The sequence below is a fragment of the Pan paniscus genome, chromosome 9 (assembly GCF_029289425.2).
Source record: "Pan paniscus chromosome 9, NHGRI_mPanPan1-v2.0_pri, whole genome shotgun sequence".
Classification (NCBI taxonomy): Eukaryota; Metazoa; Chordata; class Mammalia; order Primates; family Hominidae; genus Pan; species Pan paniscus.
The window spans coordinates 37435738-37454515 of NC_073258.2; the positions used below are offsets into that span (position 1 = coordinate 37435738).

The window sequence follows — 18778 nt, forward strand, 5'->3', positions numbered from 1 at the left end:
AGTGATGGAGCCACCTTTCAAGCCTGGAGGGTCTTGTATTACTTCTCATAGCACAGTCTGGAGAAGGCATTCCATAATGACCATAATTACTCCCAGGCATGAATTCTTAAATAGACTCCTGTTTGTTGTGATTCAGATCACACCCCTACAAACCTTACCCCAGACTGCAAAAGTCTGACATGAGGTAGGTTTACTAATTACTTCTACTGCTGGGCTACTGGGAGGTTCTGCCAGTGCGGCCTTACTGTGGTCTCCCTGAACATCATAAATCCAGGTGACCCCATGTAAATGATTTAAGCCATATCAATTATTGTCTCCCCTTTTTATGCCCAAGTTTGAGTGAGGCTCACCATCAGGTTTAAATGTTTACACATTGAAAACAAATATGAAGATGGATATTTACATGGTGGCTTCCACAATAACTCTCTATGGAGGAGCACTAGGAGGTAGGGATTCATTAGAAATGCTTCTGAAATAGAGACAGAAGTCACAGGTTCACTGGGGACCTTAGGCAGGGCACTTAACCTTTCCCAGACTCAGTTTCCTTGTTAGTAAAAAGGAGATCATTCATCTGCCTCAGTTGCTTCCTAGAGTTATTGTGAGGAAGACAGGGTACCAGAAGTGTGAAAGTACTCTGAAAAAGTAGGGAGTTATTATTAAGGGGCATGATCTCTAAAACCAGGAGACCCCAGCCACTCTCTAAGTATGATTCTTTAACCATCAGAGTGGACATCACCTAGGAACTTGTTGGAAATGCAGAATCCTTGGCCAACCCAGACCTACTCAATCACGATCTGCATTTTAACTACACTCTCCCACCCAGGTGGTTTATATGCACATTAAAGTTTGGAAGCTTAGACTGTGCTAGACTGCTTTTCTCACCATTGAAGCCAATTGAACAATCTCTGTGCATATGTCTCAGATTACATGTCATCTCCCAACAGGAATATCAAGTGCTCCTCTTTGTGGAACTTGCTATTGTGGCCAGTCCTACCCTGGCTGGATTTGTAGACATCTAGGGCACAAGGCAAGACCTGCTATCTCACATCCATCCTCTGTGGCTTTTGCTTGAAGTGAGAATCAAGCAGACAGGAGCCAGTCTCTTTTGTTTGGCTTCTGAGCAGGTGTCTATTGTTCAAACAGGAGGTTTCATCTTGTTGCACGCACACCCAGATCTTTTCTTGCTGGGAGCACTTCTTCTTTTTTTTTTTTTTTTTAAATCAAAATAGATTATCATCCGTTAATGGCCTCTTTTTAAATATCAAAGGCTTCTATGAGTCAGAAAAAAAAAAAAAAAGAACAGTGAGAGTGACTGTACCTCCTGGGGAGTTTTCATGGCCAAAGATCTTCAGTTTAGGTGGCCAATGTCCCATGACTTGGGCAGGTGAAAACCTGCCAACCACCAAGGACACTGGAAGGCATGTAGGGAAAGGGCCTTGGACTGTTTTGGAGATTTGTAAAGTCAAAGGCCACTGTCAACATAGGATAGGGGATGTTGAAACACCCAGATGTCTGGTAGGAACTTGTTTTGCTCCCTTTTAAGTTTTAACAAAAGCATCAAATTGCATAAACAAGAGCCATCCTGTCCCCATATAACCATTGTAATCAAGATTTCAGTGTGCACAGCCTAAAGTTTGGCTCCATGAGGAAAGCTCTCATTTAAGACCTCACCATTTTCATCCATTGATCAGCCTTCAGGATTCTACAGTGGGCTTCCATTTGGTAGGAAAAAAAAAAGTTCATTTTGGTGGAACACTTTCAAATTTTGTTTTGAAGCAATGGAGGAAGAATTTTTTAAAATTCATGAAGCTTTCCTTTTGATGAGGCTCTTCACAAGATGTCTTAGAAGTTTCTTTTTTGAAAAAATTGTTTATTTATTTATTATTTTTATTTTTAACAGGGACAGGATCTCCCTATGTTTCCCAGGCTGGTCTCAAAGTCCTGGGCTCAAGAGATCCTCCTGTCTCAGCCTCCCAAAGTGCTGGGATTACAGGTGTGAGCCACCATGCCCGGCTTCTTAGAAGTTTCTTTTAGAACCACTGTGTCTCCCTCATTTCGATAGGCCTCCAGTTCTGACTTGAGGATTGTCTGTCTTGCGATACTTCCTCCCAGTTTAAGGCATTTTGTTCATCTCCTTATTTTGCTTTTTAGCAGTAGAAAATGTTGATTCTTCTAACAAGGTGTGTTTCAGTAATATATTAGCAGGGACTCTAATAGGGTGATTTTTCATAGTCAGAAAGGGCCACTGCCGCTAAACTCCTTATTTATTTATTTATTTATTTATTTATTTTGAGGTGGAGTCTCGCTCTGTTGCCAAGCTGGAATGCAGAGGCACAATCTCAGCTCACTGCCACCTCTGCTTCCTGGGTTCAAGCAATTCTCCTGCCTCAGCCTCCCGAGTAGCTGGGACTACAGGCACATGCCACTATGCCTGGCTAATTTTTGTTATTTTTAGTAGAGACGGGGTTTCACCATGTTGACTAGGTTGATCTCAATCTCTTGACCTTGTGATCCGCCTGCTTCGGCCTCCCAAAGTACTGGGATTACAGGCATGAGCAAACTCCTTATTTTATAGTGTTTATGTTGGCTCCTATGATGCTATTGGATGAGATTTTCAGGTTCCCTTTGGGCTTTCTGGAGCGTGTGAGTCCCCTGGGGGTCTTGTTAAAATGAAGATTCTGATTTGGTAGCTTTGAGATGAGGCATGAGATTCTGCATGTCTAGCGATCTCCCCAGGTATGCCTGTCCTGATGGTCTGAGAGCCACACTTTGAGTAGCAAGGTCCTAAATTAAAAATAGAAAATAACAACCACACACAACTACCAATACCGTGTATTTCTTCAAATCTCTGCAAAATTATGATGAACAGCATTCTGTTATCCCCATCTTACGAGTGTGAAAAGGGAGACTTGGAGAAGGTAGATTGACCCAGCACACATGGCTAGTTAGCAAGGGACAGCGGTGAGACTTAAATCCAGGGTTGTCCAGCTCTAGACCCCAAAGTCCTGAACACTGTGCAACACTGCTGCTGAGAATTCTCATGTTCCTTGACACAAAATAACATTACTAACCCTTAGCCTTAATCAAATGAGGTGGGGGGGATTCTTTTGTGTAATGCTTTATAAACATCTGCAGCTTGAATCCATAAATGGCTTCTCAGTGATTCAGAATGTGGAGAGCTGCCCTTTATGCAGGTCCACAAGGAACTCATGGTTACACATTTCAAACTTTGGTTGAGAGATGTTGTTTTTCCCCTTAGGACACTCACATGGGAGTCAAGAAGGTGGAGCAAACACAACCTCTGGCCCTATAAGGACACCCCAAATTCCAGGTGAGTTTCAAACTTTGAGGCAGAAAAACACACTGAAAGCAGCTTTCTCAGAATGTCCCAGCAAGGACGAAGAGACCCATTTGAAAGCACATTCTCCACAATGCCCAACATATGAATCCAATTGCTCCTCTTTACAAGTTAAAGGATGAATGAGAATACTACAGCCTCTTGGTAGGAAAAGATGGAATAGTCTTTTCTTCCTGGGTTCTGCAAACTAGCTGAGCTCATACTCAGATCTGTCCCTGGCCTGTCCCAGAGAAGTGCCATGTTAGTTACTAAAGCTTCCTTCCTAAATGAATGATCACCAAGAGGACCCCATGTCATACCTAGGTCCTTTCTATCCCAATCCAATTTCCACTTATTTCTGGGGTCCAAGGTGAAGCATGTAATTTTCCTTTTACGATTACAGACAGGGAGGAGCTACAAGAGGCATTTATGTTAGATGGAGTGAAAACTTTCTTTTGGTTCCCCAACTAATTTTTTTTGGTCGAGGGACCGCCTGCTGATGTGGACAGAATAAACTTTTCAGAAAGTACGCATGTGCAGTGAGGAGGCTGGGACACCTGGTTCTCCTGAGCATCCAGACAAGGCATTTGTTGCAAATTCTTTATTTGACTTGGAATTAAAATTGATTTGTCATAGAGAATTACTAAAGGGAAGGGCTCTCCTAAGGTTGTAAATTACCCTTTTAATTCTCTCCTCTTCAGAGGTCTCCAGACTAAGTCTCTCTTGGGGAAAGAGAAGAATGTGGCATGCACCGTTCTCCTTTGCCCCAGCTTGCCTAAGCACACCTGAAGACAGACCAGACAGAGACAGGGGTGGGCTGTCCCAGGAGAGAGCACAGGGGAAGCCTTAGCTGTCATCAGGCAGCAATATTCTTCCCAGCTCCAGTGACAGTGCAGGTGGGATATCTCAGGGCTGGAAACCAGGACCACAGTGGGCAGGAGTAGAAAGGAAGAACAGAAATGGGGCCTTCCTGTCAGTCTCCCCCCACTTCTGACTCTACCTCCCTCTCCAAACTCATCTAAACCAGGAAAAGGTGAGGCAAAGGTAGTGCTGAGCAGGAAATCAGAGATAAACCAAAATTTCCAAGAAGAAAACAGATAATGAGACTTTCCATGTCTCTTCTTTCTCAAGCCCTGGTTCATTGCACACATATACAACCCACTTTGCAACTGAATTTAGTGGAGTTGTCAAGTTATATTTTAGTCCTAAAAGAGCCTGATTTCAAAATGTGTAGAATATTAATCCACAAGTGCTATATAATTATTGAAAACATTTGAAAAAATACAACTAAATAAAATAATGGAAATATAAATCAATTATTATCAATCTCACCATCCAGAAATACCACGGTTACCATTTTAATATACGTCTTTTTTTTTTTTTTTTGAGATGGAGTTTTGCTTTGTTGCCCAGGCTGGAGTGCAGTGGTGCGACCTCGGCCCACTGCAACCTCTGCTTCCTGAGTTCAAGCGATTCTCCTGCCTCAGCCTCCTGAGTAGCTGAGATTACAGCATGCCACCATGCCCAGCTAATTTTTGTAGTTTTAGAGATGGGGTTTCACCATGTTGGTCAGGCTGGTCTCAAACTCCTGACCTCGTGATTCACCCACCTCAGCCTCCCAAAGTGCTGGGATTACAGGCATGAGCCACCGCACCCTGCCTTTCCTGTCATTTTAAAATGTAAAATATATACCAAAATGTGATTACACCTCACATGGTGTTTAGCAAACATTGCCTACTGGTTAACCATGGCTTCCGTGTCATTGAATATTTCCTCCTCATATTGTAGTGCGTAATACAATAGATGTACCCTAATTTATTTAACCAATCCTTTATTGCCTCCATTTTTGTTTTTTAATACAATGTAAGGTGGATAGGTGGATGCTGTCATACAGGAAAAAATGTTCCTTTCAAAAGAAGCCTACATTTCCTTTTATATGTTTAATAATATTATACCAAAGGCATCTACAAGATTCAACAACTCATCCTGTCCTTTTTTAGAAACATAGTTCTCCTGAAGGGACTTGAAAATCCTGACTGATGATAAAAGATTAAAGCAAGAAGGCTGTTGGACAAATACCTTCAGCAAATTGCTCTTCCAGAATTACCTGCCTATTGGCTGGACCTATTGGCCAGACCCCCCTGCAGCACTGACTGTGGTGCTTGTTTCAACTAGGTCAATTATAAAGTGCATTTTTGTTTTTACAAAGTGTGTCTCTGAAGCTCACGCATGTCATTTAATTTACTCATACCAGAATGGCTGATCATCTTGGCATCCCTCTTGGCCTTGGCTTTGATTCTTGCAGTTTGCATTGCAGTCAACAGTCGAAGAAGGTAAGGGGCTGTCCTGGAGGCTTTCAACTTGGAAAGGGCATCATTTAAACCTGGGCTTTATATCCTTGCTGCTTAGAGTGTAGTCCCTGGAACCAGCAGCCTGGGTACCCTGGGAGTTTGTTGGAAATGCACAATCTCAGACCCAACCCCAGACCTCCTATGGCAGAGTCTGCATCCTAACAAGTTTCCAGGGATTCATGTGCATGGTGCAGCTTAAGACATCTTTCTCTGCCCCGGTTTTTAGAGACAGGAGACACCTGTGATTGTTTGGCTCATCACTTTTAGGTAGTGGTTGAATCCTTTGTGATTTTACATGTTTTTTAGGGTTAAACCTCATGCAGACTCTGTCTGATGAAAGTTATGAAGTATCTCACCAGGAAGGCACACAAAAGTATATACTCATTCATTGATTTGTTAAATATTTATTAAATACATTCACAATGCACAAATATCGTATAAAGATTCAGTGATTCATCATCCCCTGTAGCCTCTCTAAGGCCCAGGGAACCTTTAAGAACTTTTACCAGAAGGAAGTATTGGCCTTGTGCTTTTGTCATTTGTTTTTTTATTGGCCTTGTGCTTTTGTTTGTTGTTTGGTTTTTGTAATGATATCATTTTCTATTTTCTGGGAACTGTAGTTGAAGAGATTCAGGTTATAGCATAAGAAGAGCACTGTTTCATCGTCTTCTTGCTGTTAGGAGGTCTATGAAGCAGAGAAGAACTTTCCTTTGGAAAACAACTAAATGAAGACAGTCACCTCCCTAGAACTGACACATGGGCTGTTTTTATATTCTTGAAGGCCACTCTCTCCCTACCTGAACCAAGACCTATAGGTTTACATGTTATTTACATTTTATATATAATATATATATATATATACACATACATTATATATACACAATAGTAATTCTAGCAACAGAGGAAATGACCTTTAACAGGGGTATAAATCTAAATTTATAAAAGTATAAATCTAAATTTCTTACCCAAGACACTTTAAAGGTACATTATTTTTCTCCAGGACGTAATTCATAGGAATATTAAGGCTTTTGTAAATGTCCCTTTAGATGGTTTCTCATAAGGTAAAAGAAACTTATTTCCAAGCAGGGCCACCTTTATTGTGTCCCCAGATCACCTCACAGGGCAGAAAAATGCCCCTCAGTCTGGGAGAAGACCTAGAGAGAATTATGGACTCCTTACTGGTTTTTGGAAAGCAACCAACAGCTAATTCCAACACCATGGGCAGCCCATACCATCTCTAATTATCTGAGAAAATCAAATGATGCTGTTACAATAATTACGCTGGTACAAGTTAATAAAAGTGCCATGTTACAGTCAAATAGCTATGTTGCTATCTATACCATTGAGGGCATAGTTTTAAAAAGTAGTTATGCTACCTGATTGTATAAGGAACAAAACTGAGAGAAAAAATCTAAAAGGCCGCCTATGATTGAATGGAAAGATTTTTTTTAGTTGAATTTAAATAATGTGACTTGGGGGAGCCTTTACAAAGAGTCTTTATACTTCCCTTCAGCTTCCTCATTTTCCCTTGGATTACTTTTGCTCAATTAAATATGAATTTCCTATTGTGTGCAATCAGCCTTTTATTGCCAAGCCCTAGAATGCACCACTTTTGCTCATATTGCCAAGCCCTAGAATGCACCACTTTTGCTCACATACACAGTCCATAAGCTTTGCACATGTCACCATAGAAACGCTGGCATGGATGCTGTCGACATTTAGGGAGACCTCGGAGAAGCATCTCAGCTGTCCCTAAGAGCAGCTGGAGTCCATACATTGGGGCTTGGTATCTCCCCCATCGTCTGTGTCTTGTCAGCAGCAGACAGCAGAGAAGGGGCCTCATTGCTGCCCTCTCCCTCCTCCCAAGACCAGCAGTCACCTTGGCAACCGGCAAACAGGGACACACAGGGTCCGGCACAGCGAGTATCTCACCAGGAAAGTAGCTGCTTGGACGCCATAAATTACTATGTCCTGATTTGATAATTGAAAACAGATTTGCCACGCAGCTAAAAGGTGGTTAACAGCTGCACGGGCCCCTTAATGGGCTCTGTGATTCTAAAGCTGTCAACCCATTTCTAATCCCCTTCAAAGGCTGAGGCTTTTCTGCTTTGAGTGTCACATTTAAGAGAAAGAGATACAGAATCCTATTTTCATCAGAGAAAGTTTGGTTGAAAATGGGGCCTCCAATAGGTGTTCATTTATTCAGCAAACATCTTTTGAGTGGCTCCTGTGACTACCAGCCCTGGCAAGGAGAAAGAGAAGGTAAAAAACAAAAAGAGTACCACCCCTTTTCTAAAAGAATCTTGAGGTTTAGTGGCAGTATTGGCCTCTTGAATTTGAATTGGCTAATATTTATTGAGAACATTCCCTGTGCCAGACACTGTTATATAAATTATGGTTAAAAGACAAAAGTGGAAAATCATTAGTCTCTGAAGTTGACATACAAGGATGGGTCATGGGCTTGCATGATGAAGTGATCTGTGAGTCACATTGTCTTAAAGATGCTGGCTTGGGGGTTCTATTACTTCTTTAGCTTTTTCCACCCCTGCCATCATCCAAAACAGCTTTCTTTGCTGTTCCTCATGTCACCTGACTCCTTGAGTTACAGCTCTCCAAGAGAAATCATATTTTATTCCCTCTTCATGAGAGCACATAATTATTTTAGGAGTCAGTTGGGTTGATAGATACTGCGTGAGGCTCCAGAGAAGATTTTCCTTTAAAGAATCTATCTGGGCCAGGTGCAGTGGCTCACTCCAGGTGCAGTGGCTCACTTTGGGAGGCCGAGGCAGTGGATTAGTTGAGCCTAGGAGTTCAAGACCAGCCTGGGCAACATGGCGAAACCCCATCTCTACAAAAAACACAAAAATTAGCCGGGCATAGTGGCGCATGCCTGTGGTCTCAGCTGCTCGGGAGGTTGAGGTAGAAGAATCGCTTGAGCCCCGGGAGGTGGAGGCAGCAGTGAGCCATGATAGTGCCACTACAGCCTGGGCAACAGAGAGACCCTGTCTCAAACAAACAAGCAAACAAACAAACAAACAAAAACCTATCCTATTTGTCTGAAGAGGAGAAAAAAACATGAGAACTTTACTATGTTGCTTGTACATAAAAGCTGTTCATCAGCCTTCACTTTAATGGGAATAATCGTCTTTTCTGTAAACCCCAGCAGGCAGTCACCCACACTCCAATCAGTAGGTCTTCTCTACGCGTCGCCATAATTTAGAAATATTTTCCTTCTCTTATGCTACAGTCTAGCTCCTGCAATCTGAGCTCACCCAACCTCGTCCTGCTGTCTAGAACAGTGCTGTGCAATAGAACTTTCTGTGATGATGAAAATGTTCTATATCTCCACTGTCCAATATATAACTACTAGCCACTTGTGGCTACTGAGCACTTGAACTGTGGCTAGTTCAACTGAGGAAGTGAATTTTTAATTTCATTTCATTGTAATTAGTTTAAATTCAAATAGCCAAATGTGGCTGGTGGCTACTATATTGGATGGCACAGCTCTAAAACAGTGCAAAATAAATCCCTAAATATCGTTAAGGATTGTCAGGTAGAAGAGTCATGAGATCAGTTGCCAAGTTACCCACCTAAATCTTTTGAGATAAATTCTGCCATGCCATAAAAGTATGTTACCTGGCTTCTAAACCCCAGCCAGCCTGCCCTCTCTTTCCTGGTGAGGTCTCAGTCTGCCTCCTTCCACACTGTGTGATTGCTGTGTGCTCAGCTAATGCCTGAGATTTAAGGGAAGAGGAGATAAAGGTAAGACACAGATCCATGAGGATCTCTGATCTTCAGAGTCAGAAGATCCAAGCTGTGGCTGGGCGCAGGGGCTCACGCCTGTAATCCCAGCACTTTGGGAGGCCAAGGCAGGCAGATCACTTGAGGTCAGGAGTTTGAGACTAGCGTGGCCAACATGGAGAAACGCTACCTCTACTAAAAACACAAAAATTAGCCAGGTGTGGTGGCGGGTGCCTGTAATCCCAGCTACTCGGGTGGCTGAGGCAGGAGAATTTCTCGAACCCAGGAGGCAGAGGTTGCAGTGAGCCGAGATGGTGCCATTGCACCCCAGCCTGGTTGATGAAGTGAGACTTTGTAAAAAACAAAACAAAACAAAACAAACAAACAAACAAAAAAACAGAAAATCCAAGCTGTGATTCTTGCAGTGCAGTGCCATAACAAGCTGTGAAACTTTGGACAATACTTCTTGGACTTGGTGTCCAGTTTACATAATGAAGAAGCTAGGCTAGATGATCTCTGAAGCCCCTTAAGGTCTAGTGCTCCTTCTTAAATTCTTATAACTAAGAATAACTTAAAAATTAGAATTTGTCTCTTAAAAGCACTTATTAGACGCCTAGAGCACTGAATATTGGAATGAGTTATTTATGAGAATCATCCTATCCTCCTGAAACTACTCAGACAGATAGAAACACATAAATCCAAAGGGAAATGCGGGCCAGCCAAAAACCAAGCACAATATTCCTGTGTCCTATAGGTCAAATGTTATCCACTGTCAAGATCAGCTTCGTTTAGATTAACAGCATTAATCCCCACCCACTCCCATGCACAGACATATTTTTTATGCTCATAAATCACTTTCCCACAATATTTCATTCCATCCCTCAACCACCCATTGGTTAGGGAAATGGGAATTACTTTAACTAGACAACTTTCCTCCAAAGAACACAGGGGCCAGGGAATTGGAAGTAACACAAGCAGTATTCTACCTTGAGCCTTTTAAATCCTCTTCATAGTAAATAATAACGAGGTAGGTGGAGGCAGCCAGGAGAAACAAGCAAAATTCTTCATATGGCTTTTGTTATATTAACAATTATAGATAGCACTTGAAAGCTTACTGTGCTCCAGATACTGTTCTAAGTGTTATCCCAAACCGTAGTTTCCTTACCCCGCATAAGAGCAAGAATAACAATTATTTCCTTACCCCTCATAAGAGCAAGAATAATAACAATAGACTCATTTATTTAGTGACAGTCTCTGTTTCAAGGGCTTTTCACAATCCTATGATATTGCTGCTCTTAGTAACCTGGTATTATTGATGCCAAACTGAGGCTCAGAGAGGTTAAGTGAGTTGCCCCAGGTCACACAGCAGTAAGTTCTCAAAACCAGGCCTTCCGAGCCCCTTTTCTTCTTTCTTTTTTCCTTTTTTTTTTTTTTTTTTTTTTGAGACGGAGTCTTACTGTGTCACCCAGGCTGGAGTGCGGTGGTGCAATCTCAGCTTACTGCAACCTCCACCTCCCAGGTTCAAGCAATTCTCCTGCTTCAGTCTCCTGAGTAGTTGGGATTCAGCCACGCACCACCATGCCCCCATGACTGGCTAATTTTTGTATTTTTGGTAGAGATGGGGTTTCACCATGTTGGCCAGCTGGTCTCGAACTCCTGACCTCAAGTGATCCTCCTGCCTCAGCCTCCCAAGTGTTGGGATTACAGGCATGGCCATTGTGCCTGGTCTCTTTTTCTTTTTTGAAACAGGGTCTCACTCTGTCACCCAGGCTGGAATGCAGTGGCACAAACACAGCTCACTGCAGCCTCGACTTCCTGGGCTCAAGTAATTCTCCCACCTCAGCCCCCAAAGTAACTAAGACTACAGGCACATGCCACCACAGTCGGCTTATTTTTGTATTTTGAATACAGACTGGGTTTTACCATGTTGCCCAGGCTGGTCACAATCTCCTGGGCTCAAGTGATCCACCCGCCTTGGCCTCCCAAAGTGCTGGGATTACAGGCGTGAACCACTGCACCTGGCCTCCAAGGCCCTTTTCTTGACCATGCATCCTGCTGGACTCCATCTGTATTCCTGGTCCCCATGAATCTGTTTCACGGTTCAAGCATCCTTCCCCCAACCCCTCATCAAGCCTCATGCTAGAGGAGACAGGATCTACCTCCTGTTGAGGAGGTATAATTTTTATTTCCCCAAACAAGAGCTTAAAGTTTATGGCCTTGGCAGTCCTACAGGGAATGGTCCATGATCATGAATAATAGAGGCTTTGTCACTATTACTCCAAATATCCAGAGGCAAAGTGAACAATTCTGACTTCATACTGTTTCCAAATCTCCAGAGGGCTGGCAACATTGACAGAGCCAGGCAGAGCCCAGGCTTTGGTCATAAAGGCCTGGATTTGAATATTGGCTCTGTCATTCTTACTCTCTGTGTGACCTCGAGCAAGTTATTAAACCTCTTTTGGCCTCAGTTTCCACTGCTGTATTATGGGAACAATAGCTGCTTTGAAAGAGTGTTGTAAGAATTACAGAAAATTACATGTAAAATGTCTGGTATTCAGGAGGTAATCTGCTTCCCTGAATCCCCATCTTGCTTGTAGTTGTGAAGCTGTGCAACTTTCCTTCCTCTAAGCATAGTCTGACTCGTATATGTGTAGAAGTGATGTGTTACAGGAAAGAGGAAGCATTGCATTAGGCTGGGTGGGGTGAAGCAATGGACAGTAACCAGGGAAAAGATCAAGGTCGTGCTCTTCCATAGCAACTTTCTTTTGCGTTTGGGTCTCAGGTAATGTTTGAGAAACCTTAAATTAACGAGAATAATTTGTCTTATGTTATTAAACTTCCTATATCAGGGTTGTATGAGTTAGCCAGTGTTAGGAAAACATCACTATTCTTCTCGATACATTCAGTAATAATGCTGACAAGGCCGACAAAGTGTTGACTGGGAGAGGAAGTTATGGGACTTTCTGGAATATACAAATCAGAATGATTTACAATCATCATGTTGATGGTTTATCTAAATCTGCAGAAACTGCTAAAATGCTTAAAAGAGGCAAACATTTCCATTGTGAAGTAAGATAGAAAGAGAATCAGAACTTGAGAGTCAGACAGACCAGGGTTTGAATCCTCTTTCTTACTTGCTGAGTTACTTGGGGGAAGTTACTGAATTTTCTGATCCCCAAGGTTTCTTCACTTGGAATATAGAGAATATAATAATAACACCGGCTTCCTGGAGTCTTAGTTGCTGGTTTGCAAACTTGACTGTGCAGAGAAGCCCCTGAGGGGTTGCAAACTTGACTGTGCAGAGAAGCCACAGATCCTGGGCTCCAACTCTAGAGTTTTCTGATTCAGCAGGTTTGGGGTGGGGCTGATAATTTGTATTTCTAACAGGTTCCAAGATGATGCTTTTGCTGCTGGTCCAGGGACCTCACTTTGAGGAGTGCTGGTTGTTATGAGTCTGGTTGTTAAGTGCTGGCTGTTAGTTGTTAAAGTAGAGAAAACCCCTAGCACAGTGCTTGGCACACACTAAAGCCATCATAAACCATAGTGATCATCAATGATGGTGCTCAATAAGGATGATGATCTGATGCCTGAGTCACTGCAATCTTTCGGATATGGTACATTTTTTAAATTATTAGGTGTGGGCAGAAGAAAAAGCTAGTGATCAACAGTGGCAATGGAGCTGTGGAGGACAGAAAGCCAAGTGGACTCAACGGAGAGGCCAGCAAGTCTCAGGAAATGGTGCATTTGGTGAACAAGGAGTCGTCAGAAACTCCGGACCAGTTTATGACAGCTGATGAGACAAGGAACCTGCAGAATGTGGACATGAAGATTGGGGTGTAACACCTACACCATTATCTTGGAAAGAAACAACCGTTGGAAACATAACCATTACAGGGAGCTGGGACACTTAACAGATGCAATGTGCTACTGATTGTTTCATTGCGAATCTTTTTTAGCATAAAATTTTCTACTCTTTTTGTTTTTTGTGTTTTGTTCTTTAAAGTCAGGTCCAATTTGTAAAAACAGCATTGCTTTCTGAAATTAGGGCCCAATTAATAATCAGCAAGAATTTGATCGTTCCAGTTCCCACCTGGAGGCCTTTCATCCCTCGGGTGTGCTATGGATGGCTTCTAACAAAAACTACATGTATGTATTCCTGATCGCCAACCTTTCCCCCACCAGCTAAGGACATTTCCCAGGGTTAATAGGGCCCGGTCCCTGGGAGGAAATTTGAATGGGTCCATTTTGCCCTTCTATAGCCTAATCCCTGGGCATTGCTTTCCACTGAGGTTGGGGGTTGGGGTGTACTAGTTACACATCTTCAACAGACCCCCTCTAGAAATTTTTCAGATGCTTCTGGGAGACACCCAAAGGGTGAAGCTATTTATCTGTAGTAAACTATTTATCTGTGTTTTTGAAATATTAAACCCTGGATCAGTCCTTTGATCAGTATAATTTTTAAAAGTTACTTTGTCAGAGGCACAAAAGGGTTTAAACTGATTTATAATAAACATCTGTACTTCTTCGATCTTCACCTTTTGTGCTGTGATTCTTCAGTTTCTAAACCAGCACTGTCTGGGTCCCTACAATGTATCAGGAAGAGCTGAGAATGGTAAGGAGACTCTTCTAAGTCTTCATCTCAGAGACCCTGAGTTCCCACTCAGACCCACTCAGCCAAATCTCATGGAAGATCAAGGAGGGCAGCACTGTTTTTGTTTTTTGTTTTTTGTTTTTTTTTTTTGACACTGTCCAAAGGTTTTCCATCCTGTCCTGGAATCAGAGTTGGAAGCTGAGGAGCTTCAGCCTCTTTTATGGTTTAATGGCCACCTGTTCTCTCCTGTGAAAGGCTTTGCAAAGTCACATTAAGTTTGCATGACCTGTTATCCCTGGGGCCCTATTTCATAGAGGCTGGCCCTATTAGTGATTTCCAAAAACAATATGGAAGTGCCTTTTGATGTCTTACAATAAGAGAAGAAGCCAATGGAAATGAAAGAGATTGGCAAGGGGGAAGGATGATGCCATGTAGGTCCTGTTTGACATTTTTATGGCTGTATTTGTAAACTTAAACACACCAGTGTCTGTTCTTGATGCAATTGCTATTTAGGATGAGTTAAGTGCCTGGGGAGTCCCTCAAAAGGTTAAAGGGATTCCCATCATTGGAATCTTATCACCAGATAGGCAAGTTTATGACCAAACAAGAGAGTACTGGCTTTATCCTCTAACCTCATATTTTCTCCCACTTGGCAAGTCCTTTGTGGCATTTATTCATCAGTCAGGGTGTCCGATTGGTCCTAGAACTTCCAAAGGCTGCTTGTCATAGAAGCCATTGCATCTATAAAGCAACGGCTCCTATTAAATGGTATCTCTTTTCTGAGGCTCCTACTAAAAGTCATTCGTTACCTAAACTTATGTGCTTAACAGGCAATGCTTCTCAGACCACAAAGCAGAAAGAAGAAGAAAAGCTCCTGACTAAATCAGGGCTGGGCTTAGACAGAGTTGATCTGAAGAATATCTTTAAAGGAGAGATGTCAACTTTCTGCACTATTCCCAGCCTCTGCTCCTCCCTGTCTACCCTCTCCCCTCCCTCTCTCCCTCCACTTCACCCCACAATCTTGAAAAACTTCCTTTCTCTTCTGTGAACATCATTGGCCAGATCCATTTTCAGTGGTCTGGATTTCTTTTTATTTTCTTTTCAACTTGAAAGAAACTGGACATTAGGCCACTACGTGTTGTTACTGCCACTAGTGTTCAAGTGCCCCTTGTTTTCCCAGAGATTTCCTGGGTCTGCCAGAGGCCCAGACAGGCTCACTCAAGCTCTTTAACTGAAAAGCAACAAGCCACTCCAGGACAAGGTTCAAAATGGTTACAACAGCCTCTACCTGTCGCCCCAGGGAGAAAGGGGTAGTGATACAAGTCTCATAGCCAGAGATGGTTTTCCACCCCTTCTAGATATTCCCAAAAAGAGGCTGAGACAGGAGGTTATTTTCAATTTTATTTTGGAATTAAATACTTTTTCCCTTTATTACTGTTGTAGTCCCTCACTTGGATATACCTCTGTTTTCATGATAGAAATAAGGGAGGTCTAGAGCTTCTATTCCTTGGCCATTGTCAATGGAGAGCTGGCCAAGTCTTCACAGACCCTTGCAACATTGCCTGAAGTTTATGGAATAAGATGTATTCTCACTCCCTTGATCTCAAGGGCGTAACTCTGGAAGCACAGCTTGACTACATGTCATTTTTACCAGTGATTTTCAGGTGACCTGGGCTAAGTCATTTAAACTGGGTCTTGTTTATAAAAGTAAAAGGCCAACATTTAATTATTTTGCAAAGCAACCTAAGAGCTAAAGATGTAATTTTTCTTGCAATTGTAAATCCTTTATGTCTCCTGAAGACTTCCCTTAAAATTAGCTCTGAGTGAAAAATCAAAAGAGACAAAAGACATCTTCAAATCCATATTTCAAGCCTGGTAGAATTGGCTTTTCTAGCAGAACCTTTCCAAAAGTTTTATATTGAGATTCATAACAACACCAAGAATTGATTTTGTAGCCAACATTCATTCAATACTGTTATATCAGAGGAGTAGGAGAGAGGAAACATTTGACTTATCTGGAAAAGCAAAATGTACTTAAGAATAAGAATAACATGGTCCATTCACCTTTATGTTATAGATATGTCTTTGTGTAAATCATTTGTTTTGAGTTTTCAAAGAATAGCCCATTGTTCATTCTTGTGCTGTACAATGACCACTGTTATTGTTACTTTGACTTTTCAGAGCACACCCTTCCTCTGGTTTTTGTATATTTATTGATGGATCAATAATAATGAGGAAAGCATGATATGTATATTGCTGAGTTGAAAGCACTTATTGGAAAATATTAAAAGGCTAACATTAAAAGACTAAAGGAAACAGACTCAGAAGTCTCTAATTTAAAAGAATGGGAGGCTGAGAGGGACAGAACTATGCTTATCTGGCACCGTCTGGGTAATTTAGAGGAACAAAGTCAAAGGTATCTGAGGTGGCTGAAGCCTCACACTCATTTTATTTTTTAAAAAAGCAAAAACAAAATGGGTTTCCATCAACTTGAAAGTCTTCTTTTGGAGAAAATCTGGTTTTCTTTGAGTGATGTGTGGTTCACATGTTTCTTTTTTTTTTTTTTTTTTTTTTTTTTGTGGTTCTGGATATTTTATTTTATTTTATTTTATTTTTTATTTTTTTATTTTTTAATATTTATTTATTTTTTTAAATTATACTTTAAGTTTTAGGGTACATGTGCACATTGTGCAGGTTAGTTACATATGTATACATGTGCCATGCTGGTGCGCTGCACCCACTAACTCGTCATCTAGCATTAGGTATATCTCCCAATGCTATCCCTCCCCCCTCCCCCCTCCCCACCACAGTCCCCAGAGTGTGATATTCCCCTTCCTGTGTCCATGTGATCTCATTGTTCAATTCCCACCTATGAGTGAGAATATGCGGTGTTTGGTTTTTTGTTCTTGTGATAGTTTACTGAAAATGTGGCATATATATACCATGGAATACTATGCAGCCATAAAAAATGATGAGTTCATGTCCTTTGTAGGGACATGGATGAAATTGGAAACCACATGTTTCAAACTAAGTGAGATACAGTGAAGTGTTAGTTCTTTTAAAGCCAAGAACTACTCCTGGACTTCCAGTTAAAGAGAGGAGAGTGTACATACCTTCATTCCCTCATGTAAGCCTCTAAAAAGAAAATAAAGAGATATTTCCAGACGGAATCAACCAGTGGAGTTAAAGAGATTGGAAGAAGAGACAAGAGCAACAAAAACTTGAAGCTGAAAAGTGATAGCTGATTGGTAACTGAATGAACAAGTCTGGAAAAGCTGACTCCTAAGCCTGCAGTGTGGAAAATTGAGAAACAACCAGATTTATGTGACAGAACCATCAAAAGGCTCAATAGCTATTCTGGAAATGAATGGGAAGATGAGGCTAAGATTAGGAGGACAAGCTTAAAGTCTATGTAAGAAGCAGTTAGAACTCCAGGTCCCCTTCCTTACTCTGTGTAACTGAACACCGTCCTTTCCCAATCTCAGCAAAAGACCAGAAGTTTATTTTCTGGAGACAGGGAAATAGAGAGTCTCTGGTTGAAGTCCAACAGCACGTACACAGTTGACATTAGAAATACCACACTGAGAGCCGGGCATGGTGATGCATGCCTGTAATCCTAGCACTTTGGGAGGTTGAGGAGGGCGGATTGCTTGAGCTCAGGAGCTTAGAGAACAGCCTGGGCAACATGGCAAACCCTTGTCTCTATAAAAAATATAAAAATTATCAGGTATGGTGGTGTGTACCTGTGGTCCCAGCTACTCGGGAGGCTGAGTTGGGAGGATCATGTTTGAGCCTGGGAGGTCAAAGCTGCAGTGAGTTGAGATTGCTCCACTGCGCAGCAGCCTGGGTGAAGAGTGAGACCCTGAAAAAGAAAAGAAAGATAAGAAAAGAAAAGAAACAAGAAAAGAAAAGAAACAAAAAAAGAAAAGAAAGGCTATGCTGAAAAAGTGAAACCATGCTTAAAGAGTGTTGAGATTCCCTATCCTCCTCTCCCAGCTTGGCTCTCAGAATGCTGGGAGCTAGGCATATGTTCTCCAGGCAGAAGCTCAGTGTTGCTGGGGAATCTTATGAGCCTGAGAGAAAATTCTAAAAATATTAACATGGTAGTTCCCCAAGGAAATGGCCCAAAAAAAGCGATCTGCAATGAAGATGGCATCTCAAGCCCCACCAGGCACCCAGAAAGCTCAGTCAGCTTTCTGTAGCTTACTCTCACACTTGAGCTGTTACCAAGGAGCACCAGACATTTGGAGAAAGCATCTAATATTAAAGTCAGGGACTACAAAAAACAGGAAAAAGTACCTTGACAGAAAAGAAACTGCTTAGAGAAGGAAACTTTTTCTAATAAAGGTCACCAATACTCTCAGTAAGATAAGAGGAGATGGTATATCTATAAAACAAAAACACAATGCCAGGATAAAAAGGAACATATAGAGAACACCTAAAAAAGAAGCTTTAAAAATGTAAACTTGAGAGCACAAATTTAAAAATAAACCTCACAGAAGGTTTGCAAGATAAAGTTAAAGAAATACCCTCAGAAATACAGCAAAAGCAAATAAATGGAAACAGGGGGGAATACATTGGGAAGACTGGCACCCAGTCCAGGAAATTTAACATGCAAATGCTGTAATCAAAGTCACAGGAAGAGAAAACAAATAGGAAGAAATCATCCAAGAAAAAAATCAACAAAACTTCCCAGAACTTTAAAACATGAATATCTTGACTAAGGACAAGGTGAGTACTTAGTAAAATGAATAAAAA

The 18778-nt window shown here is 41.7% G+C and overlaps 1 protein-coding gene across 7 annotated transcripts in view; it reads left to right on the forward strand.

The window, feature by feature from the left end:
- CD44 (CD44 molecule (IN blood group)) overlaps positions 1-18778 on the forward strand; it is a 159429-nt gene that overhangs the window by 77407 nt on the left and 63244 nt on the right. For 3 of the 7 annotated variants that reach the window (XM_063608397.1, XM_024930780.4, XM_063608398.1), the window contains exons 7-8: positions 3260-3331; positions 5592-5670. In XM_063608397.1, the coding sequence (XP_063464467.1) occupies positions 3260-3331; positions 5592-5670 (151 nt within the window). Of the gene's footprint in view, positions 1-3259; positions 3332-5591; positions 5671-6308; positions 7264-13064; positions 16341-18778 lie in introns of those variants that run through there. The other 4 variants (XM_008955848.4, XM_057299140.2, XM_057299139.2 and 1 more) reach the window with 3 other exon arrangements.